The sequence below is a fragment of the Rhinatrema bivittatum genome, chromosome 6, assembly GCF_901001135.1.
Source record: "Rhinatrema bivittatum chromosome 6, aRhiBiv1.1, whole genome shotgun sequence".
Lineage (NCBI taxonomy): Eukaryota > Metazoa > Chordata > Amphibia > Gymnophiona > Rhinatrematidae > Rhinatrema > Rhinatrema bivittatum.
This window is the reverse complement of record NC_042620.1, coordinates 116088514-116108890: the sequence shown is the minus strand read 5'-3', so window position 1 is coordinate 116108890 and position 20377 is coordinate 116088514. Positions and strand designations below refer to the sequence as shown.

At 42.2% G+C, this 20377-nt stretch overlaps 1 protein-coding gene across 1 annotated transcript in view; it reads left to right on the top strand.

Moving 5' to 3' along the window:
• The window catches only part of CHN1 (chimerin 1), a 322397-nt gene that overhangs the window by 164857 nt on the left and 137163 nt on the right, over positions 1 to 20377 (top strand). The window contains exon 6 of the mRNA XM_029605826.1: positions 9257 to 9545. Within this exon, the coding sequence (XP_029461686.1) occupies positions 9257 to 9545 (289 nt within the window). The remainder of the gene's footprint in view (positions 1 to 9256; positions 9546 to 20377) is intronic.

Here is a 20377-nt window from a genome sequence, read left to right as displayed (position 1 = left end):
ATCCTAAGGACAGTTAACCATTACCTCTTCGATCACCTACAGGGCACCAAGATATTCGCAAAGTTGGATTTCAGGGGTGCATATAATCTCATTCATATCAATTCCAGGGATGAATGGAAAATGGCATTTAACACTTGTGATGGACATTATGGGGCAGATTTTAAAAGCCCTGCGCGTGTAAATGCAGCTGGATTTACGCGCACAAGGGGATTACGAGCACCGAGCCTATTTTGCATAGGCCCGGGGACGTGCGCATGTCCCAGGGCTTGAAAAAAGGGGCGGGGCAGTCCGGGGCTGGAGCCTCCAGGCACAGCTGCCATTTGCCACTGTGCCCGGGATCACAGGCCGGCCGTTGGCCGGTGCGCGCAACCTACGCCTGCCCAGAGGCAGGCGCAACTTATAGGATAAAGGTAAGGGGGGGTTTAGGTAGGGTTTGGGGGGCAGGTTAGGTAGGGGAAGGGAGGGGAAGGTGGGGGGTGTGCGGAAGGAAAGTTCCCTCCAAGGCCACTCCAATTTCGGAGCAGCCTCGGAGGGAACAGAGGAAGGCTGCGTGGATCGGCCCGTGCAAGTCGCACAATTGTGCACCCCCTTGCGCGCGCCGACCCTGGATTTTATAAAATGTGTGCGGCTCACGCGCATGTTATATAATCGGGGGTATATTTGTGCGCACACCTCTTAAAATCCGGCCCTATGAGTATTTGGTCATGCCCTTCAGGCTAAGCTATGCCCTGGCAGTTTTCCAGAAAATGGTTAACGAGATCTTTCATGATCTACACTACACCTGTGTGGTTGTATATTTAGATGACATATTGTTCTTTTCTCAAACCCTAAGTTCCCATTGAAGAGACTTGCATCATCCTGCATGACCTGTGAGAGAATAGTCTCTACGCCAAACTGGAAAAATGTCTTTTTGAGCAAGAGGAATTTTCCTTCCTTGGATACATAGTTTCACGAGATGGATTCCAGATGGATTCTGATAAGATAAAAGCTATCATGCACTGGCCTCACCCAGTAGGTCTTCGGGCCTTGCAAAGGTTTTTGGGGTTTACTATCACTGTCAGTCTATTCTAGATTACTCCTCTGTGGCAGTCCAGCTTATTTCCCTTACCCGCAAGGGCGTCAACACCAAAGACTGGTCACCTGAGGCTATCGATGCATTCTAACAGTTAAAGAAGGCCTATGCTGACAAGCCCTGTCTATGTCACCCAGATTCTACATGACCCTTCATCCTATAGGTAGATGCCTCTACTCTAGGGTTAGGGGCTGTCCTCAGCTAACACACTCCTGAAGGGGTACTTCGTCCATATTCCTTTTTATTTATTTATTTATTTATTTATTTAATTTATTTAAGATTTTTATATACCGACGTTCATCAAAGATATCACATCGGTTCACAGTGTAACACAAATTGGCGCCTAGGGTAGCGCTTTACATCGAACAGAGGTAACTTTACATCGAACAATAGTAACATGTTAACAAGAAAATAATAACTTTACATCGCATAAAGGTAACATGTTAGCGAGAAAAATAATTTAGGGGGGGAGATATAAAGGGGAATAGCATTAAAAGTTATAAACAAGATTTGCTAGTATATACAATATGTACAGAAATAGGAGAAAACGTAAAATATAAATTTCGGCAGTTTGAGGTGGGGGAGGTGGGTGAAAGGAAAAATGAGAGGGGAGTGAAAGGAAGGGAGGGTAGCGAGGGAGAGAGGTGGAGGGGGAATGGAGAAGTTAGGTGTATGCTTTAGTGAAAAGCCAGGTCTTGAGTTTCCGTTTGAAGGTTTTTAAGCATTCTTCTTGCCGTAGTTCGACTGGCATTGTATTCCAGAGGGACGGCCCTGCGATGGAGAGTGCACGGGCTCTCGTGGAAGTTAGTTTGTAGAGTTTAGGAGAGGTGATGGGCATGGTGGCGAGGTGTGGGTGTCTAGTGGGCTTATTAGATTGGTGGAAGCTGAAAGTATCGTGAAACCAATTCATTTCGGGATTGTATAAGGCCTTATGGATGAGGGAGAGAGCCTTATATTGTATGCGGGAAGCTATTGGGAGCCAATGCAGATCTTTTAAAACAGGTGTGATATGGTCATGTCTGCGTGAATTGGTCAAAATCCGGGCTGTTGTGTTTTGCAATGTTTTTCTCTAAGAAGTTCTCTCCAGCTGAATGCAACAACAGCATTGGAGACTGAGAGCTCCAGGCCATCAAACTAGCTCTTGAGGAATGACATCACTTACTCGAAGGATCTCAGCACCATGTTACAATATACATGGACCACAAGACTCTTGAACATCTACATCAAGCTCAGCAACTCAATGCAAGACAGACCCATTGGTCTTTGTTCTTTGCTCACTTTGATTTTGAACTACAGATTCGCCCAGCGATCAAGAACCAACAACCAGACACCTCTTGCTCCTTCCAGACCGAGGATGTTCCAGAACCTCCCAGGCACATCATTGACCCTGCTAAGATACTTCTGGCTACTACGATACCCATCCCCCCAGGGAAGACAGTCGTACCTTCTAGATTAAATGAGAAAATGTTGAAATGAGCCCAATACTCCTGGGTTGCAGATCACCCTGGACGGGTACGAATTCTTAAATCGCTTCAACGACACTACTGGTGGCCCCAAATGAAGCAAGACATCAAGGCCTACATTGACTTGTGTCTCACTTGCACATTGCAAAAAGCACTGCATGGCCGATCCTGGGACTATTACAGCCGTTGACAGTCCCCAGGGAGCCCTGGACCCATTTGTCCATGGACTTTATCATGGAACTTCCTGTCTGTAACGGTGCCACCATAATATGGGTGGTTATTGATCACTTCTCCAGGATGGCCTACTTCATCCCATTACCAGGCCTTCCTTCAGGTCCAGATCTGGCACATCTCTTCATCCTCCACATTTTTTGCCTATGTGGGCTACCGAAACATATACTCTCAGATAGAGTACAGTTCACCGCGCAGTACTGGCATTCTCTTTGCAAAACGTTTGGCATCACACAATAGCCTACTAACCCCAAGGCAGTGAGCAAGCAGAGTGAACCAACCATATCCTCAAGACTTTCCTTTGCTCGTATGTCAATGAATGGCAGGACAATTGGGCCACTCTAACACTTTGGACACCAGTCTCATGAAGAACTTTCACCAGCAGTACCCCAGAAAACCCAGAGCCTAGGGGAGGAGGTTTAAAAGGGGGATACTGTTATGTTTATCACTTTGCGGGCTGCCCCCACAAACTGCCACACTCACCTCCCCAGTCGGCCCGTCACCCTGGGCCCCCGAGGCAGCAAGGCCCTGCTGCTTCTCTGCGCAGCAGGACACCAATGCAGCAAGATGCCAACAGCTCAATACATGGCAGGATACCAACAACTCCATTGTGTTGCACTTTTCCTTAGCCGCGCGCGGGTGCCCCCAACCGCTCCCTATTTAAAGATCTCATGGCAGAAGAAGCCCCGTGGTGCCCATTGATGACCTAACAAGCTAAGCCCTATATAGGGCTCACTCACTCCTCTCCTCATTGCCTCAGCAACAGGTCCACCTACTCTTGAGTAGTGCATATTGCTTCCAGCATGCCTGCCCTTGTCAGCTTGTTTTCAGTTCCTCATCCAGCTTGTCTTCACTTCTCCTTCCAGCTTGTCTTCAAGCTGGAAGGAGAAGTGTCTCCATTTTGTCTCCAAGTGTCTCCATTTTGTCATCTATCCTAGTCTCCTTTCGCATTGCCCACTTGTTCTTCTCCTTGCCTGCCTGCTCTGCCCATCCATCCCTCTACTCCTCCCTCAGAAGGATAACTGGTGTTGATCTTAGTCTGACCTTGGATACAACTGACTTCTGCCTGCCTCTGACCATTGCCTGGACCTTGGATACGCATGACCGCTGCCTGCCTCTGACCATTACTTGGACCTTGGATTGCTTGACTACTGCTTCCCTCTGACCACTGCTTGGACCTTGGATACACTTGACCATTGCCTGCTTCTGACCAATGCATGGAAATCCGCTACACCTGATTGCTGCCTGCCTACGACCCAGCTTAATAAGGACCTTTCCTGTCAACCAAAGAAACCCCACCTAAGTCCTGCCAGCTCCGGCACCCAACGGCTTAACCTGAGGGGATTGAGGGCTGGTATAGGTGAAGGTCCTGATGGCTCTCTGTGCCGCCTTGGTCTGCCTGCTGATCGTGTGATTCTGCGGGGTTCCTTCCTGCAGGACAGGTAGAGCCAATCCTACCTCGGCCCAAGGGTCCACAAAGACAATATTGTTTTTTCATTTTTATTTTTTTAGGAAATAGCACACACTGGGGCAGATTTTTAAAAAAGTACGCGAGCGTGTACTTCTGTTCGCGCACCCAGCGCAAACAAGAGTACGCCGGATTTTAATAGATACGCGCGTAGCAGTGTGTATCTTTTAAAATTCAGGGTCCGTGCGCACAAGGCTGTGCAAATTCGGCAGCCTGCGCGCGCCGAGCCACGCAGCATGCCTCGGAGCAGCCTCGGAGGGAACTTTCTTTCCGGTGCTCCCCATCTTCCCTTTCCTTCCCCTAACTAACCCGCCCCCCCCCCACCCTAACTAATTCCACCCCTCCCCCACCTTTATTTCAAAAGATACGCCTGCCCATGGCAGGCGTAACTTGCGCGCACCGGGCCGGCTGCCGGCGCTCCATGTTCCGGTCCAGGGGCTGGTCCGGAGGCCGCGGCCATGCCCCCGATGAAGCGCCGGCCGCAACACGCCCTGGGACTTACGCGCGTCCCGGGCTTTGCGCGCACCGGCAGCCTATGCAACATAGGCTCGGCACTCGCAGGGGGAGCTTGGGGCAGGTTTTCGAGGGGGTACGTGCATATCTTATGCGCGCACCCCTTTGAAAATCTGCCCCACTATTTGCAAATGGCATGCAGTATTTTCCAAAATGAATGAGTCTGACAATTTTGTGGATTTTATAAGGGGATTGTGCATTTGTTTCAGAATAAAACAAACCGAAGCAACAATGCTTGTTTCAGTTTTCATTACCATTCATTTAAAATGAATGCACATCCCTACTCTTTATGTCTTCAATGTCAACTGTTGTTTTAGTCCATATTTGAATATTACTGAAGTGCAATTACAGCCTTATAAAGATTTATAACAAGTCTTTGGTTAACTCTTTGGAGGCTATAGTTCCTGTGCTCCTGCCATTGTCCGTAATGTGTTGTAACAACAATTTAAACTACAGCTCCAAAACATTAAATTGATCTAAAGCTAAAATGATAACAGTTTTGAATATTGAATAGGTTTTTTTTGGTTTTTTTTTACTACTGATTTCAATTTTGTGCTCTATATTAAATACATTTAATTTTGTCTTTGAAATATAGGCATCCCATTAAAGTGGCACCTGGTCTGCTTCTGCATCAGAAATATTTAGTTTTGTGTGGTCTAACTGGCATCAGTTTTTCTGCTTTACATATTTGTCAGTGGTACTAATGTTGGAAATTTCTGGATACTAATTAATTTAGGCCTGGATTTATCAAAATGCAGTAAATATTGCTTGTGATAGGAAAAGGGGTGAGTTTTATGGTAATAGGCAATTTATTGCAATGTGAGAGAGAGAGAGAGAGAGAGACACAGACTGACTAGTCATAATGTCCTCACACTAGATTGGTATTTATATCTCTATGGGAGGCCCATCTAGTCACTCGAGGTGAGGTTTAGGTATTAGTGTAGGGGTTAGGGGCCACTTTGACATTCAAAGTGAGACGTATGAACAAAACAGTGCTCTCTTGTGAAGATTTGATGACCTTCGGAGTGAGGAAACTCACCCAAAGATGAGATTTGTACAATGTTCTCTCAACCTAGCTTGATGGACTCTCCTCTGCTTTTCTATACACTTCCCCGGTGCCGGCCGAAAATAAAATGTGCGGCTTGGCTGCACATTTTACTTTCTGAATTGCGCGGGAATAGCTAATAGGCCCATCAACATGCATTTGCATGTTGCGGGCGCTATTAGTTTTGGGGGGGTTAGCCGCACGTTTTCGACGCGCTATTACCCCATACTGTATAAGGGGTAAAAATAGTGCGTTGAAAACGCGCGGCCAAACATGGGCTAACAGTGCGCTCTGTCGGGCTGATACAGTAAAGTGCGCTCCAGAGGAGCGCACTTTACTGTATCAGCCCGACAGAGATCTAAATACCTATCTAACGTGAGGGCATTATGGCTAGGCACTCTCTCTCCAGGAGGGCCCTGATGTCACCACTCAAAATGGCATGTACGAAAAATATCACAACCGCAATAAAGCCCTATTTCATGGCTTTACGCAAATAAAAAAGGTGAAGTTAAAATTTGCTTTAAAGCCGTGCGATATGGCTTCGCAAAACTGTGAGCCTGGCCCACTTGGCCAAAATTCCTACCCCAATATCCTCCCCTTTTTCTCATTTGCATCGCACCAAACGTTATGGTGCTTTTGCATGCGTTAATGGCATTTTTGCATGCATTAAAGGCGTTTTTGCATGTGAAAACACCATATAGCACTTTGATAAATGACCCCTTAGTTTATAAATACTCTCTATATGAATTTTCTTTTTACAAATTAGCTATGCTGGGAATTTTTATACAAACAAAGATGAAGCACAGAATTGATTTTTTTTTTTTAAAATACTAAGCTTTCATTTTTCCATATTATTTTTCTTTTCATTGAGATTTGAACTTTTAGAAATTCTGACAACCTTAGTATGTGCTATATGGACCTGATTTTAAAAAGCATTTACACACTTAAAATAAGGTTATACACGTTTAAATGCATTTTACCCCTGTAATTGGGATTTTGAAAATTGGTACAATATATACCATTGAATTGTCCATAGGAAATTCAAATGTAAGTGCACTTTTTGCGCATAAATGGCTTTTTAAAATTGCTACGATAGTATGTTACATTTACATATGTAACTCCTTTTAAAATTACCTCCTTTGGGCCTTATTTTAAAAAGCATTTAAATGCAAAATCTGGGTTTTACTCAAATAAATACACTTTACTCAAGTAAGTGGGCTTTTGAATTTGCTCACAGATAAATGGCTTTTTAAAATTGCTACAATAGTAGTTACATTTATACATGTAAATCCTTTTGAAAATTCACTTGTTAGAGAGTAATTTTATAACTGTACATGTAGAGATAAAATCTGCTAGTAGAAAGTAGGGATGTGCAGACCAAAAGTTTAAGTTCATAAGTCCATAAGTCGAAAGGGGGTCCCATTTGCGGTCAATATGGACATATGGAGAATTCCATAAGTTGAGTCTATGTCCATATGTGCAAATAAAAATTTAAACCCCTCACCCGCCTTAATCCTGCCCCCCCCCCCCAAGACTTACCAAAACTCCCTGGTGGTCCAGCGGGGTCAGGACGCCATTCCTGAACTCCTTTGCAAGGAGCACGTGACGTCGGCGTCACGTGATTCCCCTTGGGTTCGCTCCGGGACCCCTCGTTGGGCCCAAAAGGCACTTTTGGCCAGCTTGGGGGGGTCAGGAGGCCCCCCCAAGCTGGCCAAAAGTGCCGTTTGGGTCCAACGAGGGGTCCGGGAGCGGAACCGCGATGGACCACGTGACGTCGGCGTCACGTCGGAGTGACGCGGACGTCACGTGATTCCCCACGCGTCCGCTCCCGGACCCTCACGGAACTTTTGGCCAGCTTGGGGAGTTTTGGTAAGTCTTGGGGGGGGGGATTAAGGAGGGTGAGGGGTTTAAATTTTTATTTAGATCAACAATCGCGATTTCCAACGTATTCAACATAGCTATGTTGAATAAGTTGGAAATCCGATCGTTTACGCCTCATCATTTTTTTAAGTTAAAAAAAAAAAAAGTTGCGTTTTCCATTTAAGTTCAAAACGAATGCACACCCCTAGTAGAAAGTACTTGCAGACTTTATCCTGAATTTTCAAAGTGAACTTACACACATAAGTCTACTTTGAAAATTAGGACTGTGAAAATTAGGACAGACTTTGACACATACATTTACACCTGCTCTGGAGCAGTATAAATGTGTGTGTTTATATTTACTTTTGAAAACGGAAAGTACACATGTAAATTATTTTCCTGCTCCAACTCTGGAATGACTTTTTTTTTGTGCTCTTAAAAATACACGCGTAAGTGAATTACATGCATACTTTTACACACGCAACACCCCAGGTAATTTCAAAAACCCATTTACGTGCATAAAATCTTTTAAAATCCGGCATTGTAATTGAAAAATGGAAATGGACAATATCATTTCAGATTTTAGTTTGTATCTATTAAGTTCAAGATAATATTTTATAAAACATAATATCTTAAATAGAACCACATGCTGCTTTCTAGTCAGAGAATTTTCTGGAGTTTGCTGTGGAAAGAAATGTCTCTTTGCCTTAGTCTTTTCTGCAAGAAAAATGTTAGCCAGTTGCCAGGTATAGAGGATGTGAAAATGTATTTATAGACAAATGTATACAAATACAGATATATGAGAGAGATTTTGTTTAATATTAAAAAAAAAATGTTCCAGGCTTCACCATTCAAATATTTGTGATTTCCTTAATGTATTGTAATATTGATGAAACCATTCTTTTTGTTTTGTTTTTCAGTGATATATTTTATCAAGATGTAACACCAAAATGCTCCCACGAATAAACTGTAAAGTCATTTCTGTCAGAAAGCTTATGGTATATAGCTATTCCACAGAGGGACTTTTTGTACAAGTCTGAGGACTTAGTTCTTGGGCCCTAGCCAGAAATAAAGAATACTTGCCCTTGTGCCATTCTGTCCTACATCGCTTGGATTCTGGCAGCAGTTAGACTTTACTGTAAATGTTGGCACCAGAGATGCATTCTGAATGGCCTCTTCCTAGAAAAAGGCAAGAGTGCCGAGTTCTAACACAGCATCAGATCTCTTTTATTGATTAACTGTAATAGAAGAGATCATTATGTTAACTTTATATATTAAGGAGTTCAGCGGTTGAATATAAAGATAATTGTATTGCAAAAATAAGCTGTTTGGATGGCTTAGTTTTCCGTTTTTCCACAGATGTGTTGGTGATTTAAAAAGGCTAAAAGAATAAATCACTCCTTCTAAGGAAGCCAGTAGTCTGGCTATCTCCCTTCAGTTGCTGCTTTTCTCTTCCTATCTGTATAGTTAAATATTAAACTCCCCCTTCTAGACCATACACAGAGCATAGTCAAAGCTTTCAGAGAATAGAGCTTGTGTCTTTTTAATCGTTTGAAAGACTTAGCATGCTTACTTAAAACATCTTCCCCATTTCATTGAGGCAGATTTGGAAGCCAAACCAAAAACTTCAGGCTCTACTACGATGGAAAACATTTTGTTGGAGAGAAACGCTTTGAGTCTATCCATGACCTGGTGACTGATGGATTGATTACTCTGTACATTGAAACCAAGGCAGCAGAATATATTGCCAAGATGACAATAAATCCAATTTATGAACACATAGGATATACAACTTTAAGCAGAGAGCCAGCATACAAAAAACATTTACCAGCCCTGAGAGAAACCCATGACGGGAAAGATTCTACAGGAAAGGATGGAGTGTCAGAGAAAAGGGTAAGCAATGGTACAACTGAAATGTATCTGTATTTCTGTTTTATTTGTGCTTATCAATGAGACTGGCCATCTAATGTATTCATATTATATATTATTATATATATTATTGTAAAGGTATTTTTAAGTTAGCATTGTCCTAAATATTTAAATGTAAATATTGATCTTAAAGGGCAAAAAGAATTCTGATGTATTTTCTTTTATGAAAATGTGTAGAGATCCTACAATGATAATTTTATTTGAAACTGTTCAATGTCACAGATCTCTTAAAAAAAACCCAAAAAAAACCCTCGTCACTTATGCCAAGTTGCCGTCACTCTTCATTTCAAAACCAAGGTTTCCTGTGTGTAAACAAGATTCAGGTCTTGTAAAGGAGCTGAGAAGGTTGCATCCACTTCCTAACTGTTCACAGCGACAAGGAATACGGTTGCCCTTTTCACCAAACTCCATTGCATAATCTGTTCAGCATTTCAGCGTTCCCGAGATGGCGATGATGAAATTTACCATTTTTTTTATAAATAACTGGGTGTTCATTAATGAGATGAAAGTGTTTCGCATGACTAACCTCTCTGCCTGTCAGGAACTCGCAAAACAAAAGCGCTGCTCCGTGCGGTGATGACGCTGGCATTGAGGCTGAATAGTTTTCCATCAGTCAGCCATAGGGAAGGTTTTCACTTTTCACAGATTGCATTACTAGCTGGAAACTAATTGGACTGTTTTTTGAGACTCCTAAAGAATAATTCAGAATTCAGAGAGCCTTCTGTTCTTCTGCATAATTAATATTCTAGTTTTCTTTTTATAAAATTACATTTGAAAGATCTGTCAGTGACCTGAATTCCATAGTGATCCAAGGAGCCATACTGCGCTTCCTCACATATTCCTCCTGACATGCAGACTGTTAAAAGTGACAGGTTAAATTTATTTTGTAGCACCATTGTGCCTGCACAGCATTTATCTGAAACATGGTACTTATAGGTTAGATAGATAAAAAGACTAGTCAGATATTTTATTTTTAATGTAAAGAAACTTTGATTTAAGCAAGAGTACATTCTGATTTCTTCAGTTCCTAAATGCAGTCAGACCATGGTTTACCATATATTAGTGCAAGAATATTTTAATTTGTAACAAAAACAAACCTCAGAGAGGTTTACACTGTAATACATTTATGAGACTCCAGAGGTTTTCCAAGTGCTGCCATTCTGCAGTTTGGGTAAGAGACAGAACAGTTGAGCTTCCCATTCATAACTTATTATTCCCTTGGGCTTTAATGGTTTGCGAGGTATTTCATAATTTAGTTATAGGATTCTTATAAACACGGAGCCAGATGTAATAAGCAGTTTTCTGGCATTTTGTGTCTGGAGGAGAAACATCGGCTCATAATATGGACTGTACTGAAAAATGCACTGAATTTGTGTTAACTTTTTTTTTGTAAATGTCGATGTTCTTTGGTGTCATAAACAAAAGACATATGTTACAAACTAGAAAATGAATAAATAAGCAAAAATTGTTATAGATAATAAAGATGGTGACAGTGTTAAGCAGTGATTTTTAGGTATGCTGTCATGGATAAGAAGAATACTGCCACCAGTTTCAAAGATATCAAATTGACAGCGGCAACCATGAAAACTGATTTAGCCACTAGTATTCATTCATAGGTGGCCAAACGACCACCAAGCTTGAGAAAGATTATGTTGTTCTGTCTGGCTTAGTACAGTTATTGAGACCTAATTCAGAGCATGCGTGGGACTTCATTTAAATGTGATTACCCACGTCTTCCCCAAGTGTATTACATCAGGGCAGAATACAATTCAAAAAATTATAACGTAGCACACTCTACAGCAATTAAATTAAAAACACAAATGAATTAATATGACATAGTCAAAGAGTTCAAAAATCCTCCTGAAACTGAGACGTAAAATTAAACTATTTGTACATGTCTGCCCAGACCCAGTCATAGCCACAACACCATCTGCTGGAAATGCAATTTGAGAAACTAGGGGGATCTCAGTCATCAGAAGAAAACACAGCATTTTTAGAAAAGTAAACCGAGGAGAACATTTGTTTAAATAGCCAAGCTTTTATCATATGAAAATGTGAGTGATTTACTTTCTCCTAACCTCGAGAGGTATTAGCCTTTCAAAATTCAGGGTCAAAGCAGCTAAAAGCCCTTTTCCTGGTTGAAACTAATTTTGCCAATGTCAAAGCTGAAGATGCCAATAACTGTAGTGATGATTTCAAAGCCTTAATATGTTTATAGCGAAGCAGAAAAACTCAAGGGCAGAAGGGATCTGGAAAGAGAAGATGCATCTAAAAGGATATCTTGGTTGAAGATGAAAGCAGATTGATAAGACTTAAAACATTGGAGATCTAAGGCATGACTGCTATTCAAGAACTGAAAAAAAACAGTCCTAGAAATGATTTGGTTGATGGACAGCTTAAGTTTCTAGTTAGGAATAAGAGAGTTCTAACCCAGTCTGTAGTAATGTTGCCATCTGAGGGGGGTCATTTATCAAAGTGCTATATGGCGTTTTTGCATGCAATAAACGCCTTTAACGCATGTGAAAGCACCATAACATTTGGTGTGATGCAAATGAGAAAGAGGGGAATTTTGGGCTGGGCTCACAGTTTTCTGAAGCTGTATTGCATGGCTTTACTGTGAATTTTAACTACACCTTTTTATTTGTGTGATAGGGCTTTATCATGGTTATGATGGGGTTTTTTTGAGAGAGAGAGAGAGAGAGAGAGAGAGAGAGAGAGAGAGAGAGAGAGACTAGCTGTAATGCCCTCCCACTAGACAGGTATTTATATCTCTATGGGAGGCCCACCTAGTCACTCGAGGTGAGGTTTAGGTATTAGTGTAGGGGTTAGGGGCCACTTTGACATTCAAAGTGTGACGTACAAACAGAACAATGCTCAGCTATGCCGAGAGAACATTGCACAAATCTCATCTTTGGGTGAGTTTCCTCACTCCGAAGGTCATCAAATCTTCACTAGAGCGCATTGTTCTGTTCGTAAGTCACACTTTGACATTCAAAGTGGCCCCTAACCCCTACACTAATACCTAAACCTCACCTCGAGTGACTAGGTGGGCCTCCCATAGAGATATAAATACCTGTCTAGTGGGAGGGCATTACAGCTAGTCTCTCTCTCTCTCTCTCTCTCTCTCTCTCTCTCTCTCTCTCCTTAAAACTACAAAACATTGCCCCCCCCCCCCCCCAGTGGTTGAATGGAGGAATACAACAATTCTGGCACTTATCACAAAGTGTGAAAAGGTTATCACAATTTGCACTAAGATAGTGCATGTGATAGGAAAATGGGTGTGTTTTATGGTAATAGGCAGTTTATCACAAAGTGCACTATCTTAGCACTTCACATAGGTATTAGTGCAAACTGCAATAACCCCCTTAATGTGGAAATTTAATCCTGGTTTTCTTAAAGGCATTTCAAGTTTCAAGGGAATATAGAACCTATAATACAATTATGCCCTCAAATTGACAAAATAATCCTTATATTAAAACTCTAAAAGTTGGGGACTTGCTTCTGGACGATGTGCATCTACTCTCTAAATCCTCTGGGGCGGATTTTAAAGCCCCTCCGCGCGCCCGCGCACCTATTTGGCATAGGCCGCCAGCGCACGTAAAGCCCCGGGACGCGCGTAAGTCCCGGGGCTTTCGAAACGGGGAGGGAGGGGGCATGTCCGGGGTGTTCCCAAAACGACGCGGCGTTTCGGGGGCGTGCCGCGGCGTTTCGGGGGCGGGCCCGGGGGCGTGGCGCCGGCCCGGGGGCGTGGTCGAGGCCTCCGGACCACGCCCCCGAGAGCGAAGGACGGAGCGGGGCTGCCGGCGACACGCGCAAAGTTACGCCTGCTTTCAGCAGGCGTAACTTTGCCGACAAAGGTAAGGGGGGGAGTTTAGATAGGGCCGGGGGGGTGGGTTAGGTAGGGGAAGGTGGGGGGAGGGCGAAGAAAAGTTCCCTCCGAGGCTGCTCCGATTTCGGAGCGGCCTCGGAGGGAACAGGCAGGCCGCGCTGGGCTCGGCGCGCGCAGGTTGCATAAATGTGCACCCCCTTGCGCGCGCCGACCCCGGATTTTATAAGATACGCGCGGCTACGCGCGTATCTTATAAAATCTGGTGTACTTTTGTTCGCGCCAGTGGCGCGAACAAAAGTACCAGCACGCGTATTGTTTTAAAATCCGCCCCTCTTCCTTTGCAGAGCTTAACAAAAACTTGTAATGCCAACAGAGTTCCTAAGGATTTGGACTACCACTGGTTATGGAACGATCCTTTTGGTGCATGCCAAACCCAATCTGCAGTGAAAGTACCTTTCATGTAAAAGTTACTTGCAAATTTAAAATCCTTGAAAAACATCAATCTTATTTTAATAATCAGTTCTAGGTTAATATTTATTTTTAAAAATTCTGTGCCATCTTATCTATCAGGGGTAACAGGACCATACATAATTTAAAAGGTATCTTTGAATGGCCTTCATCCGTATCCTATTATTTCCTACAATTGTGCATGTGAATATTTTTTGTTTCATTTTGGTTTTTCATTTCTTTTTTTTAAATTCTTTTTTTGTTTATTTGATAGTTATTTCAGTTCTATTCATTTATTTAAAAGAAAATAAACACCAAAGTGAAAGGAAAGGAAGGGGCCAGTTTCCCCACTCTTCTTCCAAAAAATCCCCCAGCACTGCCAAAATACAACAAATAATTCCCTCCCCCTACTCCATCCCTTTGCATGTACCTCCCCTTCCCCCTCCCCCATGTTGCATACACCATCCATGGGTTCCAGTAGTCTAAATGGAGCAGGAGCAATCCCCACAAGGAAATAATAGAGATGTGCATTTGTTTTCAAATGATATAAAAAAAAACCATTGAAACACTGTTTCATTACATGTGACTTGATAATGAAAAAAAAAAAAAACCCCAATGAAGTTAGTTGGGTTTTTCGTTCCATTTCGTTATGCAGCCCTGGGGGCCTTGTCTTGCTCACTTGTTGCTGCAAATCCACCATCACCACCCCAGTGCTGCCGAAATAAAGCAATCCTCTCCCGGGTCTTCCCTTATCCCTCCATTCTTCCTTGATGCAGATTACACCATCCATGGGGTTCCAATAGTCCAAATTGGGAGCAATCCCCAGTCCCTCCTGGCCCACCAAGTCCTGATGTAGAAATGGGAACAGCTTCAGGGACAGCTGCTGCTAATTTCTAAATCGGGACCTGGTGGGGCAGGAGGGACTGGGATCGTTCCTGCCCTGTTTGAACTACGGAAACCCCATGGATGTTATAAGCTGCACTGGAGAAGAGTGGGGGGGAAAGGAGAAGATCCGGAAGAGGATTAAGACAGCGACTTTTAAACAGCTGCGCGGGCACACGTTTGCCAGCTCGCGCCCAGGGACACCGCCATTTTATGACACATGCGCATATATGCGCGCATGATATAAAACAGACTGAAAGCGGGCGCGTGTGCGCGCACAAATTTAAGGAGGCGTGCACTTGTGCATGCAAATGCCGCCTCTACCAAGTAAGTGGGGGGGATTTCAGTAGGCATGCGCGCTGACGCAATTACCTGTTTTCCTAGTTCATTCCCAGTTCACCCGGGCAAGGAATAGTTTAACAGCCTCCCCTTTACCCTGTTAACCCCCGACCTTTAAAACCCCGCTCACCTCTTTACTCTTTTTTTTTTTGTTTGTTTTCTGACTTGCACGCCGTCCATAGCAGAGGTAAAGTTACGTGGCGGTGGATCCCGGTGCGCTCTTGTGCATGTAAGTAATGTATGTGCTAGTTTCACTGTGAAATCCAGGAATGCCCAGGCCATGCCCCGCCCCTTTTTCAGGAAAATATATTTGTGTGCATAGCGGCAAGTATGTATGTGCCTACGCGGGTGCCTTTTAAAACCTGCTTGGTGCGCGCCGGCCCGACTTGTGCGCGTATCTCCTGGTTTTGGCGTGCGCAGGACTTTTAAAATTCACCTTTAAATGTTTGTGTTGGTAACACTGGGGATGGTGGAGGGTTGGTGACAGCAAGAGACCAAGCATAGGCTGCATTACGAAGTGGAACGAAAAAAAACCCAACTAACTTCATTGGGTTTTTCTTTTCATTTCAATTATCAAACCACATGTAATGAAACAGTGTTTCATTGCATTTTTTATGTCATTTGATAACAAATACACAGCTCTATTATTTCCTTGACCTACTTTTTTTTAAAACTGCACTCTACCCTCCTACATTTTAAGCAAATCTTCCAGGCTACTGTTGTGATATTTTTCTAAATGAGATTCTTTTTGGCCGTGGTTCTATTGCTGCTACTGGTTCCAGTTCCCTGGAGCTCAGAGCCTGATAACCTTACGCATTTCTGACTTTTCTGTACTGAATATGACCTTCCATTATGAGTGCTATGAAATGAGACTTAAAGACCTAAATATATACACCTTAGAAGAGAGGCAGGAGAGGATAGGTATTATAGAAACATCCAAATACCTGAAAAGTATTTATGCAAAAGAAGCACACTTTGTTTTTCCAACAGAAAGAACATTTTAGAACAAGGTACATACAATACAAAAGGGATAGACACAGGTGTAACATAAATATATATATGTCTTCATTGAAAGGTAGTGGATCTGAGGACCAGCCTCCCCATGGCATAAATAGAGGCTAAAATAGTAACAATTCAAAAAAATATCAGGCAAACACAAAGGATCCTTAGATATGAAGATGTGAGAGTAAAGCCTGAGTTTGCTTTGGCTCTGTGATATTGTATCATGAAGGAGCAGCCTAGCTGGACCTTGTGGCCCTTGCCTGGTCATTTTCTATGTTTTGTGCATATAAAAGTCTTTTTTGTCCAGAGTTTTGTGTGCATAAATCATGTCTGAAACACTTCACCGGATTAAAATTTGTGATCAGCCTGTGCTGAACACATATTTTAACTGGGGTTTGTGCACACGTTTTCCAGTCAGCGCACTGTTTTAACTCCCGATGCATTAGCATACCATTAAGTGGCTGCATCAGGAGTTAAACATTATTTTTTAATCTGTGCTTAAGAAACTGTGCAGAGTTTCCGTGCAGATTTTTAACCCACACCTTATTACATTGAGCCCCTTGTTCTTTCTCTAACAATGGAGGCATACATCCTTTTCTGGAGCCAGAAGATATATTATGCCATTGATCCTGCTGATCCTACAAGCTAAAGTGGTACATTGCATTTTGTAGTTCAGCCATTTTTTTACTATTTGAACAGCAGAGTTACTAAGAGAAAGATGTGGCAGCTTGTATGTCTGATTAGCAGTACAGCCGTTCTTTTCAGCTGGAAGCTGACTTATAAATTTATCATTTAATGAGAGCCAAGCTATCCTGCTGCTGCTGGAAATGGAAGCACTTTTTAAAATGTTATACCATCTTTTTCAATAAGGTCTAATAGAGGGGATAAATAGAAAAAAGGAAGTTAAAATTTTTACTCTGTCAAGACCCCTGCTGGGTCATGGGCAGCTAAGGATTAGGGACTCTGTTTGAGGAGTTTATGGTTAACGCAAACTGAAGATAAGCTCTAGGAGCAGGTTACAAGTACTGTTTTAATACTAGCAGGCTGGGCATATGCAACCAAGAATCTGTTTTCTATTTGGGATCCTGCCATGATGTTTTTTGTACCCTAACTGTACATCTTTTCCTTATCCTGGGAAATAATGTTCCCAATTTAACCAATTGTCCATGGCATATGTCAATATTCTGTCCATTGGAAAGATATTTGATATTATCTCAATGTTTCTTTTTGATGGTTTAATTGATTTTTTTTGTTTCTTTCAAAAACGTGGTTAAGTAATGCTGATCTCCCGTTGTTAAATTGAATTGTCCTTTGGGATACTCTTATTATCAGCAGATACTCTCTGATAGGAGGGGAGGCGTGTATTATTGTTTTATAAATCTGTTTTTCCGTTACCTTAGATCATGGATGTGAGAGTTTAGAAGTCAGATATGAGGGTTGGACATTAGCATTGTTGTATTGCCCATCGGAGGGTTTTATGCAATGACCTAGCCTTTATTATTGAGTTTTTTACTAACCTGTTAATTTCGTTGGACAAAATTTTAATCTTAGGAGATTTTAATTTGCATTCAGATTGCAAACAAAAAAAATGTTTTTTCTGATTTTCAAGATTTTTTGACACCTTTACAACTAATCCCCATTAACTAATTTGCCCCTTCCCCACATAAGGCGGGGAAAGGGGCAAATTTTAGACCAAATTTTAATTACTGACCCTTCAGTTTTGAGTAATTTAGTGCTCCAGCCAGTTGTTTGATCTGATCATTATCTTGTTACTTTCAAGTTTACTTTAGTAAGTAAACAAATACACTTACCTGTTAAAAGTTTTGAAAGCCCCTGGACCCTGATTTATTGATTCAGGAGTTGTTATCGATTAAAAATAGCCTAGACTTGTCATTTCTTGAGAATATAACCTCTTTCATTTTCCAGTTCCAGAGTGACATTAAAAAAAAAAGCTCTCCCCAGAAGTTCAAAAAATAGGCCGCCAACAAACCCTGAAGGTTCCTTAATTTAATGAAGCCTTGATTCTGGATGAAAGGAAAATGTGGAAGGCAGAATGGCAATGGAGAAAAAGCCGCTCAGAGGATTCCTTTTTGCTTATAATACCGTTAGGTCAGAATACAAAACACTGCTTGAATTGTCATCTAAGAACTATTTTACCTCTCGATTACAAGAGTCACTTAACCGACCTTCTACATTGTTGAACAGTTTAAAATGCTTGACATGCTTTCATAAAAGCAATACTGAACAGTTTAAGATTGAGCTACAGAATTTGGTTGACTGTATTGTTCATAAAATTGAAAAGCTAGCTTTGCAGACACAGTGCCTTCCAGTTCATTTAGGTTAGCATGCTATATCCACTATTAATCATCCCCAATGGAATGATTTTGAACAGGTAGATTTGACAAATTGAAAAGCAGATGGAACCTATAAAAAATTCCTTCTGCTTTCTGGTCCCTGTCCTTTTTTACTTCTTTACCTTTTTAGAAGGGAGTTCGTTGAAATTTTGGGTTTAAATATTAATTGATTACAGGAAGGAAGTGTTCCAGCTATTTTGAAGCAAGCAATTGTCCGACCATAGATCAAGCTTCAAGTTACCGTCCAATTTCTAATTTATCTACAATTGGGAAACTGCTTGAGAGGGTTGTATTTTTCCAATTTGCAGGTTTCATTAAAGAGAATAATAATCTTCATCCTAATCAAAGTGGCTTTCATGAACATCATAGTACAGAGACCTGACTGCTTTCTGTGTCTAATCAGTTGCTACAGAAATCTGATCAAGGAAAGCAGGTTATTGCTGTCTTTTTAGCCATATCTTCTGCATTTGACACTGTAAATCACTCAATATTGCTAAATCATTTGAGAGCCATAGGGATTGGTGGGATTGTAATTTAGTGGTTCAGGTCATACTTAGACTCCAGAGAACAAGAAGTTTGTGTTGCTGGAATGTCTTCTACCTGGTTCAAAACATCAACAGGTGTTCCACAGTGTTGTCAGCTGGACTTTGTAATACTTATTTAAGATCATTATGTGCTCTTTTGGATCAGCTCTCGATTTTGTTCCAAATCTATGTCAGTGATATACAGTCATTTTCCCCAGTGAAAGATAATTTTACTTTGGCATTGAAAACAGAATCTGAGAGTGTATTGCTAATTAATGAATGGATGATGAAGAATTGTTTGATGTTAAATCTTAGGGAAAACCGAAATTCTTTGCTTTTCTAAACAAAGCGACTTTTTAGAAAGCAACAAAATAAGGGGTAGATTTTCATAGGTGTGCGCGCGTGCGTGCGTACTTCCCGGCTGGCTCGCGCATGTTATAAAATCATTGGGCTGTGCACAAGGGGGGGGGGGGGTGTAAAGTTTTTTGCAGAATTTGCATGGTGACGCATCCCTCCCAGTCCGCTCCAATTAAGGAGCAGTCTGGAAGGGAACATCCGTACCCCCTACCCTAACCTTCCTTCCCCTTCCCTTCCCCTCTCCTTTCCAACCCCTAATTCCTACCTTTTTTTTTTTCCCTTGTTCTTCAGTTTACTTCAGGGCCCAACTTGAAGATGCGCACAAGGCCCGACACAGAAACTATGGAAGAGCAGCACCTAAAAACCAGTAACCAAATCCAACGGGCTGATACAGTAAAAACACGGGAGAGCGGGCGGGCGCACAGGCCACTCTCCTGTGCACGCGATTCAGTATTTTAATTTATTTTAATTAGGCCGGCGGTAAAAAGAGGCGCTAGGGACACTAGCACGTCCCTAGTGCCTGTTTTTTGACAGGAGCGGCGGCTGTCAGTGGGTTTGACAGCCGACGCTCAATTTTGTCGGCGTCGGTTCTCGAGCCCGCTGACAGCCACGGGTTCGGAAACCGGACGCCGGCAAAATTGAGCGTCCAGTTTTCGAGCCGCGGGCCTATTTCAAATTTATTTTTTTTACTTTTTTTCACTTTAGGGACCTCCGACTTAATATCGGTGCCCGGAGAAATTAGCGCCTACCTTTAGAGGGAACATTGATGCAGACCCATTAAAGCAAAAATCTTAACTACACCTCAAGGAAACATAATTAACTTATTGCCTTAATGTTTGCATTAACATAGGTGGACAGATGTCCATTAACATCCACTTTAATGTATGCCTCATTTCCATCTCATAATTGGTTGTTAAAGTGCATGTTAAACACAGCCTTAACATGTTAAAAGCCACTTTTTAGTACATTAGTCCCTAAAAGATGTTTATCCTTAAAAATTATTAAGCAGAAAAAGTAGTCTGCTCCATTAGTTAACTGTGTGTCTCTTGATCTTAGTTTACT